General features: G+C 38.6%; 1 protein-coding gene across 4 annotated transcripts in view; it reads right to left on the reverse strand.

Moving 5' to 3' along the window:
• Nucleotides 1–595: 595 nt before the first annotated feature.
• The window catches only part of BRAF (B-Raf proto-oncogene, serine/threonine kinase), a 173,002-nt gene continuing 157,721 nt past the window's right edge, over nucleotides 596–15,876 (reverse strand). For 2 of the 4 annotated variants that reach the window (XM_043589723.1, XM_043589724.1), the window contains 2 exons: nucleotides 14,205–14,358; nucleotides 596–7,920 (listed from right to left, as the gene is read on the reverse strand). In XM_043589723.1, coding sequence (XP_043445658.1) covers nucleotides 7,898–7,920; nucleotides 14,205–14,358 — 177 coding nt within the window. In that variant the 3' untranslated portion in view covers nucleotides 596–7,897. Of the gene's footprint in view, nucleotides 7,921–13,866; nucleotides 14,359–15,261; nucleotides 15,313–15,876 lie in introns of those variants that run through there. The other 2 variants (XM_043589721.1, XM_043589722.1) reach the window with 2 other exon arrangements.

The raw sequence follows: 15,876 nt of genomic DNA on the forward strand, positions 1-15,876 counted from the left end.
TCTCTTCTGGAAACTGCCCAGTTATCTGACATCACCTGAAGTTATTCTAGGAGTCATTCAGACTTCAGGTCGTGAAATCATGCACAAAATGAACTGTTTGGGGTAACTAGCATTTTTAAAAAACACAAGTGCATAGTTTCAAATACATGTCTATGAGTACATTCTGTGTTCCTAGGCAAAATGTTCTGGAAGTTGTGTCAGAAAAATTGGAAACCTATACAATTCAAGGGGAACTTCTCCATACTGATTCCTTCAATGACTCAGTTACTGCACACACTTCAGCTGAGCCACTGGAGGGCAGCAGTCAGCTCACAGCACTGTAACATACTTGAGGGTCACCACTAACACCAACACTGGACAAAAGGCTGTCTCCACCACCCTAGTGCAGTCGGTACAATGTACCAGGCATTCATCGCGACTACTTACTTTAAAAATATTTTTCATACAAGTAACTTCTACTCACCAAGCAGGGATTGACATGTATGAAACAAAACGCACACCTCTGGGTCTCCGCATTGCCTGGAAGTACTGTCAAGACCCCAACTACTTACGTTACTGGATGGGATAGTGCTAGAAAAAGAGTCTTGATAAAGACTTCTCCATGCAGTCAATCTTTATTATAGCAGGTTTCGCATATTCACATCAAGTACATAGAACTTTTTGCCTTTTATATAATACAGAGTTTTTAAATAACTTTACACAGAAATAAATCTCTTCAATCTGAATTTCAGCTATTTTTTTTTAATTCTCCATGCTTTCTATCCAAACTGAACAATATTTTCCATTGTACAAATTTACATGAGAAAAACTCCAAAGTACAAATGAAGGGACCTGAGCAGGAAAGAACCAAAGTATCAAGGAGTGGGTATGGGGAAGATTAAAAAAAAAAAAAAAAAATTCAAGCAAACACTGAGGATTGAGGGACAAGAGGGAGACGTTATCCATTTGACTGAAAATAAATGTCTTTTTTATGAATTGAAAAATAAGCTTTAAAAATAGTTACTCCATTGTAATTTTTGCAAAGCAGGTATAAAGAGGTCTGTGGACAATTTAAAAGTCCCCATTTTTTTTCACTGGGCACACCCCAGACTCCATGAGAACCTTTTCAATGCTTGAGTGGAACCGAAGTGAACTAAAGCCAAACAAACCTTTGGCAGCAAGAGAGAGAGGAATGTGTGTGTGAATCGCCGTAAGGTCTGGAGTGGTAAACCAGGAGCCATTAATTCACTGCAGTTAAAACACGAAGGATTTCCCTTTCCTCTCCTTTCTAGAAGAATTGTCCTCAAACCAAGAAGTGAATGACAACGGGGTGATTTCCTTTTTCCTGGTTTAAACCAAAGAGCAATCCTAAGTACTGAACTAGAATTCAAAGGGACGTATGTCGAGGAATGGTCAAATTCAGTCCCCTCATCAGCTGTACGCTCCTAAGAAAGCTACTGCTGAGTGAGGAAAGGGTCAGCGTGTACAACTAACAAATGAGAACACCACAAAAATACAGCACTGTGATAGAGTCCTTCAAATCAGGCAATATCACGAAGGCCAAATCAAGAACATAACCTGTGGCGTGGCCACAGGAAGAACAGAGGACCCAATGAATGCATTTCCAAATGGAGGGAAATACAGCACATACACATACACACACGCACACGCACGCATACGCACTCCTGTATGTAAACTATTAGCACATGAAGATAAATAAGACATAAAGGTTAGCCACTTATGTTGGTAATTAACATGAATAAAAAGGCATTATATGTTTACATAGCCGGTTTTAATCAGCTATGGAACATACACAAATGTTAGTAGGAAGGAATAATTTCTTTTAAAAAACTGTTCACAGCTTAGAATAAAAAGCACACTTATTGCACTCTTACTTTTTATTTCAGGTAATTATAGTTTATTTCCCACCATCACATCAATTTTTCCCTAGCCCCCAACTTACTCCCACACCCTCCCACCTCCCATTTTGGTCCATGTTCTCTACATCTGCGCCTACTCCGTGAGCTTTGCTGCTTATGCTAGTCTCAAGTTTCTTCCACCAAACTCCAAGTGGGTTAAAAAAGGCTTAACACACAAATGCAACACAGAATCATTTTCAACACAAAACTGGTACTGAAGCAACTTTTAACCCCATCTCGGCCCCTGTAAGCAGAAGCCCTCTGCCGCGTCTCTTCGGTGAATTTCCCGCCCAGTTCCCCAGACTGATGACAGCCGGCTGCTCGTGGCGGACCATGTGCCCAGCCTGCCAGAGCGGCAGATGCTTGCCCAAGTCCTGTGTTCAGGACTAACACGAACAAACATTTCGGCTGCTTTCCAAGAGCACTTTGATCTATAGAATCCTTAAAACACAAACCCATCACACACACACACACACACACACACACACACACACACACACACAAACGGATACACTGGCTGTGTCCCCATGCACTACAATTAGAACAGAATTCTGTTAAATAAAATTATACATTTTAATAAAATTAAACATTTTAATAAAACTAATTTAGTAATTAACAAAACTAAATGAACAGTTGGGTAGAAGGGGTCAAAGGATAAAAAAATTAAATAAAAAAGGATTAAAAAATTAACAGCTGAAGTTGTGGATGTTGAAATTAAAGATCTACCTAATCACTTTTTTGAGGTGAGGACAAACAATCCCGATGCGTGTTAAAATAAAGCACTGCTGCCTTACTTTAAGACTGTGGGACTTAACGTTTCTGTCCTCCTCTACCTTAAAAATCCTGATAGAAACCATCAGTTACCCTTTCCGCCACTGGCAAAATTTAGGAGTCAATTTCAATTTCAGTATCTTTACCCAAACAGAAGTGAAAATAAGTTATCTGAAAACAACAAAACAAAGCTTACTCTCTAGTGTGCTGATTAAACAAAATCTTCCCAGTATTTTCAATTTTATCAGAGCTAGCAATACACTGGCCACTTCCCTCTCCTCTGGTCAATGTACACATCAGGCAGAGATCCTACTGCACTCCTTGGGGCTCAACGGCCCATGGGCATCATAGTACATACGTACCAGAGTACAACAGCCTATGGGCATTTACAACCTAGTAAAACATCTAGAGAACCTGCTGGAGACAGTACAGTGCCTTTCCTGGGGGTGGCAAGAAATGAAAACAAGACACAAAATGCACACCATGGAGTGTGTCCAGTTCACAGCCATCGGCCACGTCCCCAACTGGTCCAATGCCCCCTCCAAGAGGGGCCCCCCGTGGCACCCCGAACAGCATGACCAGGAGAGCCCCACTTAATTTGCAAACAAGTCCTGGGAGGCCAGTTTACATTTTAAACTCTGAAAAATCCCTGTTCAGGTTGGCAGTACTCTGGAAAGTGGTAAAATCAAATTCCGTCCTCTATGTTACTAGCATCCTCCTTCTCACTCTTGAGAAGGGACTGCTGCCCAGCATATATTATTTCCAACCCCAAACGACAGCAACTCCTTAAAATGTCTGTCAAACGTTTCTGTTATATAAAAGTTCCATGCTTTGAAGAACCTATTGGAGTAGAAAAAGTTTCTCTAGAAATGTCACTGAACTATAATTTTCAACCTACCTGCTCTATGTGATAAATATATCTGACTCTACTAGGGATTACGTGCTTTAAAAAAATAATTTTGTTCACCGAAAATTTACCTGTGTGTTTTCTCATTTTTTAAATGTGATTTCGGCTATAAACCCGTGAGTGCACTGATCTTTGCGGTCTACGTTGCGCTCTACAAAATATTAACACAGCTGAGTTAGACCAGAGTGGCTGCTCTCTTCACATATCACTGATTTCTGCTAAAATTTTAGCTTTTTTATTGCATCGTGAAGGCACAGTAAAGATCATTTGGCAAATTGTCAAGGTATTTTTCTAGAGCCTCATCTACACCGTTTCAGTGTATGATCCCTAAGCTATCTGCTGTCATACTCACAGTAAACTTTCCATGTCTGGTTACTGTTTTTTGTTTTTGTTTTTGTTTTTTTATATAGCCTTAATGGTGGGAATCTGCTAGTCCCAAGGTGCTGATATTCTAGTGCTAACGATGCCAACTCAGACAAAGAAGAGGATCAGGGGGCATCATTCCACCCTCTTCGCTGGGCAGTCTCTCTACAGGAGGATCTGTGCATGTGATGAAGCTGCGGCTAACTCTTTATGAAGATGTACTGTCTTGCCAAGCCTACTGAAAATTAAGTGTATCACTGTTAGTGAACCGTTACCGTAACTATCTAATTTCATGCAACTGACTTAAGGTTAAGATTCTGAAGCGTACCCCTAAACAGATTCTGGCACCACCTGCAATAATAATCAGAAACTCTGAGCTACATTTTTCAGCATTACTGCTGAAATGCATAATGCCCTTTAGGACAAAATGAGAGTGCTCAAATACAAGTACACATAAAAGTTAAAATCTTAAATCATCTTCATGTTCTAGAGCTCCCGACTTTTCATATTTTAAAATAAATAACTATTCATTACCTCATTCTAAGGAGGTAGTTTTTTGAAGAGGTCACCTGAACCCTGCAATGTGCTTCAAACTAAAGCTAGACGGGGTCCACACAAGGCTGGGGAGTGAGTGCACAGGAGGGGCAGTGGGGGCCTGGGAGGGGATCCAGCAGCCCCAGCACTGCCTGGTGACTCAAAGAGAACATCGTGTGCTAAGAGAGCTGGGACTGCACCAAAGGAGAATCTAGGAAGTATTTACAGAGTTTCTGCTTGACAGTGTTGAAGCCTTGATTACCTCTTTAGAACTACATAATATGCTCTTTCTCTTCCAACACCAACATAAATGTAACATACATGCTTTACATGGCGTTTTATCTTCTAGGACGCTCCAGTACATCCTACAAGATCGTAAGGGCAATCAGGGACTGGATGTTCAGGAACCAGAATTTGACAGCTGGACAGAATCTTCTTTTAAGGTGCATATAAATACGAATGGTCACACTGGATTTTCTATTCACAAATCCCTTTTCTAAGTTTTTTGGTCAATGTTATTTCAGTGGCAAAAGTCTAAACTCTACACTCTAGTTTGATGACAAAAAAGTCCATCAAGAATACTACATATTTTGAAACAATCTTTTATGTTTGCTCTCAAATTTTTCAGAAGGCTTCACCTTTCCTTACCCAAAATAAAATACACTATAGAAGGCACCGCAGCCACTTTACGGAAAAGACAGGTTAACTACAACCTTACAAGACAGTCAGTGAAGCAGCCACACACTATCTGTACAAAATTATTCATAAAGTGCTTTGCACAAACAAGGAGTTCTTCCTTGTATCTTCTTAGGAGCTCAACAAGTCTATCTGTAGTCTAAGCATCAAAAAGTAAGAGGAAACCCCTTTATCATGTCATTTGTAAACTAGAGATGGAAAAAAGGGAACAGAAATATTAAAATTTTATTTTTACTTTTTAAGGGCGCTATAAAAATCTCCCAAGAACACCCTGAGCCTGGCTTCTGGGCACAGCTTCATCTGAGATCAAGTCTGTTTCCTCTTTTCAAGTGAGACAGCAACCTATTCTAAATAGGATGGAAAGACAAACGTGTATCACCTTGAATTTTATTTTGAAGGTTCCAATGCTAAGCTTCCTCCATCACTAGTGCTGTGCTGGCTCCTGCCACCGGAGAGTCATGCGGCCAGGCCTCCTCCGGCGGGCTCTACCTGCTCAGCAGGACAGGCCTACTTTTCCAGCCCAGCTCTCTCCAATCTTGGCAAAGGGAACACACCAACCAGCTTAAGAGCATGGATGGGGACATATTTAAAAAGAAAAATAAACAATGCTTTTAGAAGAGAGGCAAAATTATGCACACAAGATGCTGTTCAGATCAACAAGAATCTTTGCCATTTCTGAATTCTGTAAGATATTGCTCTGCTCATGTAGGACTTAAGATAAACGCATTGCTTTTCAAACTCATCAATAACTCCAGGATACTTCCCATTTTACTAGGACAACCTTCTACCAGTCTGTGGAGTTTTCAGTAGGCCTTCCCCTGAATACAGGTATTTTAGCAAAAAGCATCGAATGGCAGTGAGCTTAACAGGCTGAAAGATAGATAGTGGAGTGAGTTACAATTTGAAATGTTTAAATACCAATTTCTAATTCCCTGATTTATTTCATAGGTCCTAATTTCCGTAAGGTCCTTGGCTTCATAGCTTGGTTGTGCTAAGTATGTCTGATTTGATTTACATTCCTAAATGCTGACAAGAGATTCTAGGCTGGATTTGTCATTAATTTGCCATTAATAAATATATCCAGAGTTACTTTCTTTGTTACTACTGCAATTATACCACCGTTTAGTAAAGGCCAAAGGAAGCTACGAGTAGATTATATTTTCCACTTATGCAAAGACAAAGGATGAGGTTCTTGGTACTACAGCAGCCCTTTCTATAATAACAACTGCTGTTAGGCCTCATGCATCCTCCCCTCAGTCCCAATACACCTAAAATTGCTCTATTCTCTACTAAGGGAACTCAGCTGCCAAATTACCCGACCTTTTGAAGACCAGGCTTGGGAAAAAAGGAAGAAGGAGAATGAATGGAGACACCACCATTTTTATTCTCGGTTGCATATTCCAGATAAAGACTGGAAAGAGGACGGAGGATGTAGTGTAGGCATAAGTTGGAGGAAAACATGAGATATTAGCAAAGATGTTAGTGTGGATCCAGCAAGTACCATTAATTTAAAAATTATAAATATCTGTCATTACGCTAAGACTCCCCATATTTAGGTAGAGAAAAGGATAACGATCTTTCTTTAAAAGTTGTTTCTATAACAAAAATACAATTTTCCAGGAATATAATTCTGGCGGGAAGTATTATTTTATTCCGATTCAATTAAATCTGAAAATTATTTTCTTTTTAATAAAAATATAATAGAAGAAACTCAGAAATTAAAACTTGTACCTTACATTTAAATTACATAAATGTCTCACATTCAAAACCGTTATCAAGCAGTTTTGTAGGCTTTTAATTAGATAGATACCGCCATGGCATTTGTGCCCTGGACCAAGTAGCCACACAAGTACTTGATGACTGGAAGAGCTTAGGAGGAAGATATCAACTGTATTTTCCTGAGAATGTGCTACATTGTGGAGGAAAAAAAAAAATCCCCAACACTTGTCTTCATTGCTGGACCCAGTGAGAAAAGAAGGCAATGTGTGCCAGCACGTCCCAGCCTGCGCGGTTAGGCAGACACCCTCAGTGAGCAAGGAAACAAAGGCCAGAAACCCAGTAGGTCAGGAAAAAGATGCAGCATCCCCTTTTCCTCTACACCAACACGGATCTCGTCCTCACCTCTCGTTCTCCATTTAAATAAAACAGCTTCACTTGATAAAAATGCGTCAAAGACTGGACATGCACCACACAGAAAGGCCATGCTGCATTTTTGTTCCATCCCTCAGAAATGAACGGTGGTGGCTAGGGGAAAGAGCTCCGCGACAAAATCCCAGAACAGGAAAGAGAACGATGCTTGGCGATTGCAAACTGCCCCGTCAGGTGACCAGCCACACGCGGATCTGGCGGTTAGAAGGGCAGAGCCGATCGGCAGGCTCTCCACAGCCAATCTCCCAAGCTGTAGCAGCAGCTCCTTTCCATCATGCCTGACCACCAAAAGGTCAGAACTCAGGCTCTCTCCTCTTCCTTCCTGGGAGTGGACAGACTTGTATGCACGTGGTATTTGTGTTGAAGAAGAAACACTGGCAGCAGAGAATTCTGGTTCCTAAAACATTCTTCCCTCTTTTGTTGGATGGGAAATTCCATTCTGTTCCACACCAGCTTATGCATTGAAAATTCTGTATCTTTAAAAAAGAGTTGAGGAACAGAAGAACTGTGTTTTGATGTTAACAAATTGTACGAACACAAGACTTAAGAAATAAGAGTAGATGTTGCCATGATGGTGTGGCTACTTGAAGGCTGCAAATTCTCCTGTAGAGGGAGGACAAGAGCTAATTTTAAAAAAGTTATCTCAAATAACCTAGAGACCCAGAAAAGCCTCACTGAAAGGTGACTAGCTATCTATTACAAATCTAGCATCATCATAACTAATTTAAAAGCAAAAATGGCTGAAACCCATAGAAGAAGATAATTTACAGTATAGAGAGTAGGGTTCAGTTACATCAATTACATATCAAGTCTGCAAGTAACTTCCCAGCGGGGATGTACATGTTATGGTTCTAGTCACGCTGAAAAGCGCTGCAACGAACAAAATTTCTCAGAAACTGATTGTAAAATAGTAAGTCTGATTTGTTGAATACTTTGCCCCCCAATTATCAACTCATTTCCACTTTTATAATGCCACTATTAGATTAGAAAGGAAGAAACAAGAATTCTCCCCATTTGGAAAAAGATAAAATTAAGAGGTCAGCTGATTTGTCCACATGACACATTTGATTGAAGGAAAGAAAATCTAGACTGTCCATTTTCTAGTTCATTTCCTTTTAAACTACCAAAATATTACACATAGGCACGTGTGACTGAACATTACTGTCAGCACAAGGAATTCTTTAAACCACAAAGTCCCTTTGAGGTCCTATATTCCGTTAGCTTACCAACTTTGAGGGTTCATGCCATTATTTTTCATCTATCGTTTTGTTCATAGCTTCTACTTGTAACTAGAGGCTGGTTCTTCTTATTATATAGACTGTAGTTAATTTTGGAGGGTTGGTTAATAACCGACAACTCTCGGAATTTAGCCAGCCTTAACATCGTTTCTCAGTAGTAACAGCTTGTGTGATGAGGATCCAAGCAATCACTCGCATGAATACGCTATTTAATCTAGGAATAACCTATCCATCTTCTAATTGCTGTTAGATTCCAACTGGTTACTAGAGAACACTGGTATATCCCAACAGACTGCTAATGACTGGATGGCAGAACCCTCAGACTGTAGGCTAGTAATATTAGTCGATTAGACTAATACGAGACTGTTTGAATACCTGTTATATGCCAGGTGCATCAGTGAATACTTTACATACATTTGCATCTGAGCCTCACAATAATTATAAGGCAGGTGCTGTTCCTTCTCTTAGTTTGTAGAGAAGCAAGCTGGGGGTTTAGTTAAGTAGTTTGCCTGCTATCTCACAGCTAGAAAATGGCAGAGTTAAAATGCAAGTCTGGTGGAGGAGAAGAGTCTTCACTATTAACACACCCCTAAACAATTTTCAATAATTAATCATTTGTTTTCCCATTCTGAATATTATTACTAATTGGACTGCACATAGTGAAACTGTCTTTCTATCTAAGGATTCCTTTCACCAAGGAAGTAACCACGGCATTGTGAGTCAAAAGGTCAAGGAAGGGTAAAAGAATTATTACTTCATATTTAAAGTTAAAAAGATTAGGGAGTATGGCACTAGTGAAAAAATTAGCCAAATTACTAAGACTCTGGGGAGCCAAATATAGCATAACCACAGGAAGCTGTTAATAGCGACTCTAGAAATGTATAAACATTCACACTACCTTTGCTGATAGCTTGAGTGCATTATGGTTTTAAGGTTGCTATTTTTTCCAGTATTTTAATACATTTCTTCAAAGCGATTTCCAACATTCTAATTAGTAATCACTGTATCTGGCAGAATCTAAATCTCATCGAAGGAAGCCAATGTGAAAATAGGATTTACTTAGAAATTTTTATTTAAAAAAATGGCTAAATTTTAATCTATTAAGTGAGAGAGTATCAAAAGTGACAAAATTCTAAGTTAAATCTTATATACTGCATTAAAAAATAACTTGAAAAAATCTTCAGATGTTGTCCATTAATTATGATTAGGCACTCCACTTTGTTGAAGTGTTTTACTCTACAAACTTAAAAATGTGAGCCTTGAAAAAAAAAAAAATCACAAAACAACCGCCCAAGGACAAACTCTTACCAACAAACTGCAAATCATACGCCAGTAAAGGAAACAGTTAAGATCATTCTACCACTGTCTGCTGCTTCTAAAGGAATGCACTTCTTTACATCAACAGACTTCAGGTCCAGGAAAAAAAAAAAAAAAAAGACAAAAAGAACTCAAGAGTTTAGGGACCAATAAAACTCTTTCTATATATGACCCTGAAATCATGGAGAAATTTAAGAAAAATTGGGGGTAAGAGGCAATGGATCTGCTTTTGGGAAAAAAAAGCATATTCCTTCTTGCGTATCTGGAAATCTCTATTATCCCATCCCCTATCCTATTTTATTTGAGGTAATAACAATTATTTGAAGTGAAACACCCAGAATACTATGTGGCTTTTTGAAATCTTGGCTTATTAACTTAACTGTTGCCTGAAAAATCAGAGGCCAAAATGAAACTTTTTTTTCATCTCTTTTCTGGCTAAGAATAACCTAAGTTCTATTTTCCATGTGACTTTAGTTAAGATTAGGGGAGAGAACACTTGGGAAGGCCCTGTGATTTTAGATACTCTAAACATCAAGATTTGTTTATTTGAAAGCTAAGGATTTTATTAACTAGTTTTAAGATATTATGAAATAATTATCTTTTAGTCCAGAATTGAATGTATTTCAGAGGCTCTCATACATATAATTTGATGTATACTTCTTAAAGACAAAATATGCTATGAAAAATCTAGTATGTTATTTTGCACACAACTTGATCACTGCTTTAGATGTGGGGACAGTCATCTGAAACTAAAGCAAGTCCCATTCTTTCTCTGTGGTGACCTTTAAGGAAGTTTCAAAAGTATAACATTCTGGCACGGACACACTGGACTTGTTAAATTCTTAAGAGAAATTATCACAGGAGAGAGGAAGTATTTAATAAAATAAAAAGTGCTATAGAAATACTCAATAATTCTCAATCTAACAGACTGTAACTGATAAAATGTTTTAGCCATAAAGTACCCGTTTCATAATATTAAGCAACAAAGGCAGTTCATTTCCTTACATCGAGAGCGACTCACTTGAGTCAGAGGCCATTTAAGTTGCTGTGTTACATGGTCTCTATTTAAAGAGAATGATTTTTTAAGAAATATTTGTAATGTTTATTAATTTTTGAGAGAGAGAGAGAGAGATAGAGAGCAAGCAGGGGAGGGGCAGAGAGAGAGGGAGACACAGAATCCGAAGCAGGCTCCAGGCTCTGAGCCGTCAGCACAGAACCCAATGTGGGGCTCGAACCCACAAACTGTGAGAGCATGACGTGAGCTGAAGTGGGACCTTTAGCCAACTGAGCCACCCAGGCGCCCCCAAGAGGATGATTGTAACTAATGCTTTAGTATGTAAATGCCTAGTACAATATTAATGTCTGAAAATAAACAACCTAAAGTATTTGATTAAATGCTGTGATCCCTCAACTACTTAAAAATCAAGATGAAAAATCTTAGTCCTCACCACTTGACTAGTAAAATGCCTAACATGTAAAACAAATTTTATAAAAAGGCTGTCTGCTGAAAAAGGAAATCAACTTTAATAAAAATATCTGAGGGTTCAGGTTTTAAGAAAAAGAGCAGGTCATAAGAGAACGAATGTCCTTCTGTTTCAATTACCTAGTCAGAGAGGTGGACTCCACATATGGTTAGAAAAACGGTATTTTTCTTTATTTGGAGAAAGCATCTACAATACAGCATAAAAGAACAGAAAAGGAGACTACCATATGTCATTCTAATGCTCCCTACTCCTCTGCATCCACGCTTTCTAAACATCTCGCTCTGCCAGATTTTTCATGTTCTTCCACGACACGTCCAGGGGGCCGAGTTTGAAGACAAGAGAGCTATCAGGTGACCCTTTGGAGGCACAATGGAGAGTGTGAGACAGCGCTATGGCTGGAAGAGCTCAGCAATGCCCTCTGGCAGAGGAGACTGAATGGAGTCAAAGGCAGACAGTGGGGTTGCTGGGTAGTTTTCAGTGAAGGGGGTAGTCAGGGGAAAAAACGGTGAGCAAAGAAAAGAAAATATGAGTGAAGCAAGTATAGTGAAGAACTATAGAAAGAACTGTATCAATATAAAGATCATTTGACTCCTGTGCCTTAAAGTGCTTTCCAAAGCTTTGAGCATTGAGCATTCCACAGACCAATGTAAAAACTTTATCAGCTACATGCTTGCTATTCAATTTGTGATAAATAAAACCCCATTTAGTAATTACTACTAATCACATCTTTAAAATAATTTTTTTTAATGTTTATTCATTATTTTTGAGAGAGAGCGAGAGCGAGCGAGCAGGGGAGGGGCAGAGAGAGGAAGACACAGATTCCGAAGCAGGCTCCAGGCTCTGAGCTGTCAGCACAGAACCCAACGTGATCATGACCTGAGCCGAAGTCGGACGCTTAACCAACTGAGCCACCCAGGAGCCCCACTACTAATCACATCTTTAATGTCACTAGAGGATTTGGAAATCCCACACTTTAATGTTTTCCAACATGCTCTATTCTTTTATGCCTTTCTCCTTTTTATTTTTGAAAACATGAGAAATGTTCTTTTCCACTACTCTTGCCTAAATTGAAAGGCATGAATCCATTTTGAATAAGATGAATGGTATTACTTGTCTTAAACTGCCCAAATAAGGGGCCAAAGGTATGCCATGCTTCTCACTGGGTAGTTTTCCTGGACGAAATTTCATCCATTCAAATTAGAAAGTTATTTTATTTTAATTATTTATTTTGAGAGAGAGAGCGAGAGAGCACAAGTAGGGAAGGGGCAGAGAGAGGGGGGGAGAGAATCCCAAACAGGTTCCACACCGTCAGTGCAGAGCCTGACATGGGGCTCAAACTCCCGAACCGTGAGATCATGACCTGAGCCGAAATCAAGAGTCTGATGCTTAACTGACTGAGCTACTGAGGCGTCCCAAGAAGTATTTTAAAAACTTATTTGTGGTACCTAAGAACTAAAATATCATTAAAGTCTTCCCAATTTTCTTCTTTATTGGCTTCAAAGGGTGGTATTTATGCAGATGTTGTCTGTGTGCCTGCATAACCCTGAACTGTCCGTTATATTTAAAAATCATCACAGTTCCAAACCGAATAAATGAAAATGTATTTAAGAGGCTGGCTTTTGGCACTGACTCACAAGTAGAGATGGTCATCTCTTTGATAAGACGTCAGCAATACTGCCTCTTCCACTTTTGATTCCAGTAAGATTTTGGTTCACAATAAGAATATTAATGACTGCCACAATACAGCCATTTTTTACATATGAAAATGTTAAGTATTAGCTCTAACAAATACTTCGTACCATGGGATTAAAAAAAGAATAGCATTCATTCATAAGAAGAAGAACCTTTCTGGGCAAAGAACATATGGAACACAAATTTTATGAGACACATGGATAAGGGGATTGTTAAAATAGGCATCATGAGAGGGAAGTATAATCTGAAGTAACAATATTTAAGAAGTCTGTGACCTTGCTGTTTAGCAACTAAAGACATCTAAACAAACAAACCCAAAACTTTCACAGAATTCTGTTAAGTTTTTTGGGGGGAGGAGGAGGCAATGCATTTGTAAGGAAATTCACCTTCCATGTGTATATGACACCTTTAGTAATGAGGAAATACTACTTAAAAGGAACCTCAATTTATAACATTTGTCCACTAAAAATCCAAGCTTCAACCACGGTACTCATGTCAGACATCCACTCCTCAGCAATGTCTTTGGTTACCTGCACCCATAATTTATAAAAAGAAATTCAGTCTATTGCTAAGGTGTATAAAGGACATCCATATTTTCCAAGTTATAATAAAAAGTAGTTATAGAAAAAATACTAAGAATAAAAATAACTTATTCAACTCTCGCGGCTTCCTAAATGAGATCTGTTCGGACTGCCTTGCCTCACACAGGCGTTAAAACCTGTCATCCCCTTTCCACCTGCAAGCCCATACACGGGGGCAGTACTGCTCTTGCGAGTCCCTAAGGGACATGTGATAGCTCATAACAAAAGGTGCAGGAGAAAAGTTTAATTGAAGTTTAATAATTAGGATAAGCCAGTAAACAAAAGCGATTTGTAACAGGAAGTAAAGCCTCCAGAAGAGGTACTGCAAATGTTCAGCAATGTCTGTGCATTTTGAAAACCCTTGGATATTGAAAATCCAAAGCTAAGTATACATTTTAGATCAGGAAATAATTATATCTAGTCTTTAAAAACATACACATTCTTTGGTTCATCTTTTTTTAAAAAAGAAGATGCTATCCAACTTAGTACAGAAGCACGCACATTTCCACCTCCTTGGCCCCGGCCCCCTGCACTCGCGCACTCATCTAACTTATCTCAGTGGACGGGAAACGCACCATATCCCCCTGCCTGGATGGGTGTTTTTGGAGAAGCACAAGCATAGAGACTAAAATCCTCTGTCTGGAAGCCAGCCCGATTCAAGGAGGGTTCTGATGCACTGCGGTGAATTTTTGGCAATGAGCGGGCCAGCAGCTCAATAGAGGCAAGAATCTAAAAAAGGGGGAAAAAAAAAGAAAAAAAGAAAAAAGAAAAAAAGTAGAATGAAAATCTAGGTGGTGTTAATCTTTAATATCCGCATCATACTTAACAAGAAAGCACCTGAAATCTTACACTGTTTTGAGTATTATCCTAAACGCTTAAGAAATTGGTATTTTTTTTCCTTACAAAGAAAAGATTATTACCAAACTCCATTGGCTTTAATCTCTGTAAAATAAATGGGGAAAGTAACCTATAGTTAGCTTTTATTTACATTTTAGATTATTTGCCAGCCTTGGAACAGTAAATAATACAAAATTTTAAACCAATTATATACCTATCCCACAGACCACAGTCCCTTTTGGGAAGAAGAAGGAGCATAAATCAGTAAAGCACTATATGGCTTCACAAACAGAATCATCAGAGCAACTCATTCTTTAAGAAACTCAGTAATAGGAAACGTCTTACACATACATGATTAAAAGGAGGGTCTCAATGACCCAGACTGCTAGTGGCACAGGAGTGAGAAGTGACAGGTGACAATCCAAGAGTGAAGGAGAAGACAGGAAAACAACAAATAGACACCAATCCACAAAATGTAGAAACTCAGCATATTTTAAGGTACAAAGAAACAGGTTATGACTTTGAAGGCATACAGTATAATAACAGATGTTCATAATCATGAGACATATGTGTAAAAGGCTTGGCACAATGCCTAGAGTATATAGTAAGTACTCAATAAAACTTTAGCAGCCATCACTATTATTTTTCTGAGCCACCAAAACTTTTTTAAAAGTTAAACTATAATCTGTATAATGATTAGTATAAGGCAAAGAAGCAATGTTACAAAACATTTTAAATTACAAGCATAACACACAAATAAAAATTCAAATAATACAGAAAAAGTATAAGTCCTACCTTCCAGGGGTAACCACTGTTAAAGAGTCTATACTTTCTTCTGGACCTTTCCTATGCATAAACATGCACATATGAAAACAGAGCCCATCCCCACCCTCATCACCATTTAAAGTGGTTATCATTCTATACATATTTTTCTGCATTGCTTTCTTTTTTTCCCCCTCCCTAACATCCATGCCATCTAGAGAGCTACCTTGATTTTTAATTTTTCCTAATGGTAAGCATTTTTGTCTATATCTGAACACTTGTGGAAGCAGGCTCTGTAGTATACCTTTTCAGGAGTGGAATTATCAGAGCACAAAGTATATATATTTTAAGTTTATGAATTCTAGCAAGTCCTTTCAAAAGGCCAAACCAATTTACATTCCCAACAACACTGTTAAAAAATTTACAAGGAAGGCTCTTCCTTACTTCCCAACATCGTTCCCAATGCTGGATATTGTCAATCTGAGAGAGAAAATCAAAATGTATTTCACCGTTACTCTACATTTTACTGACCGTCCCAGAACTTTTAACATCCTGAGTTCATTCGCCATTTGTATTTCCTTATGATTCACCAGTTCGTATCCTTTGCTCATTTTCTATTATCTTTTACTTACTGATTTGTAGGAGGCC

This window comes from Prionailurus bengalensis, chromosome A2, assembly GCF_016509475.1.
Source record: "Prionailurus bengalensis isolate Pbe53 chromosome A2, Fcat_Pben_1.1_paternal_pri, whole genome shotgun sequence".
Lineage (NCBI taxonomy): Eukaryota > Metazoa > Chordata > Mammalia > Carnivora > Felidae > Prionailurus > Prionailurus bengalensis.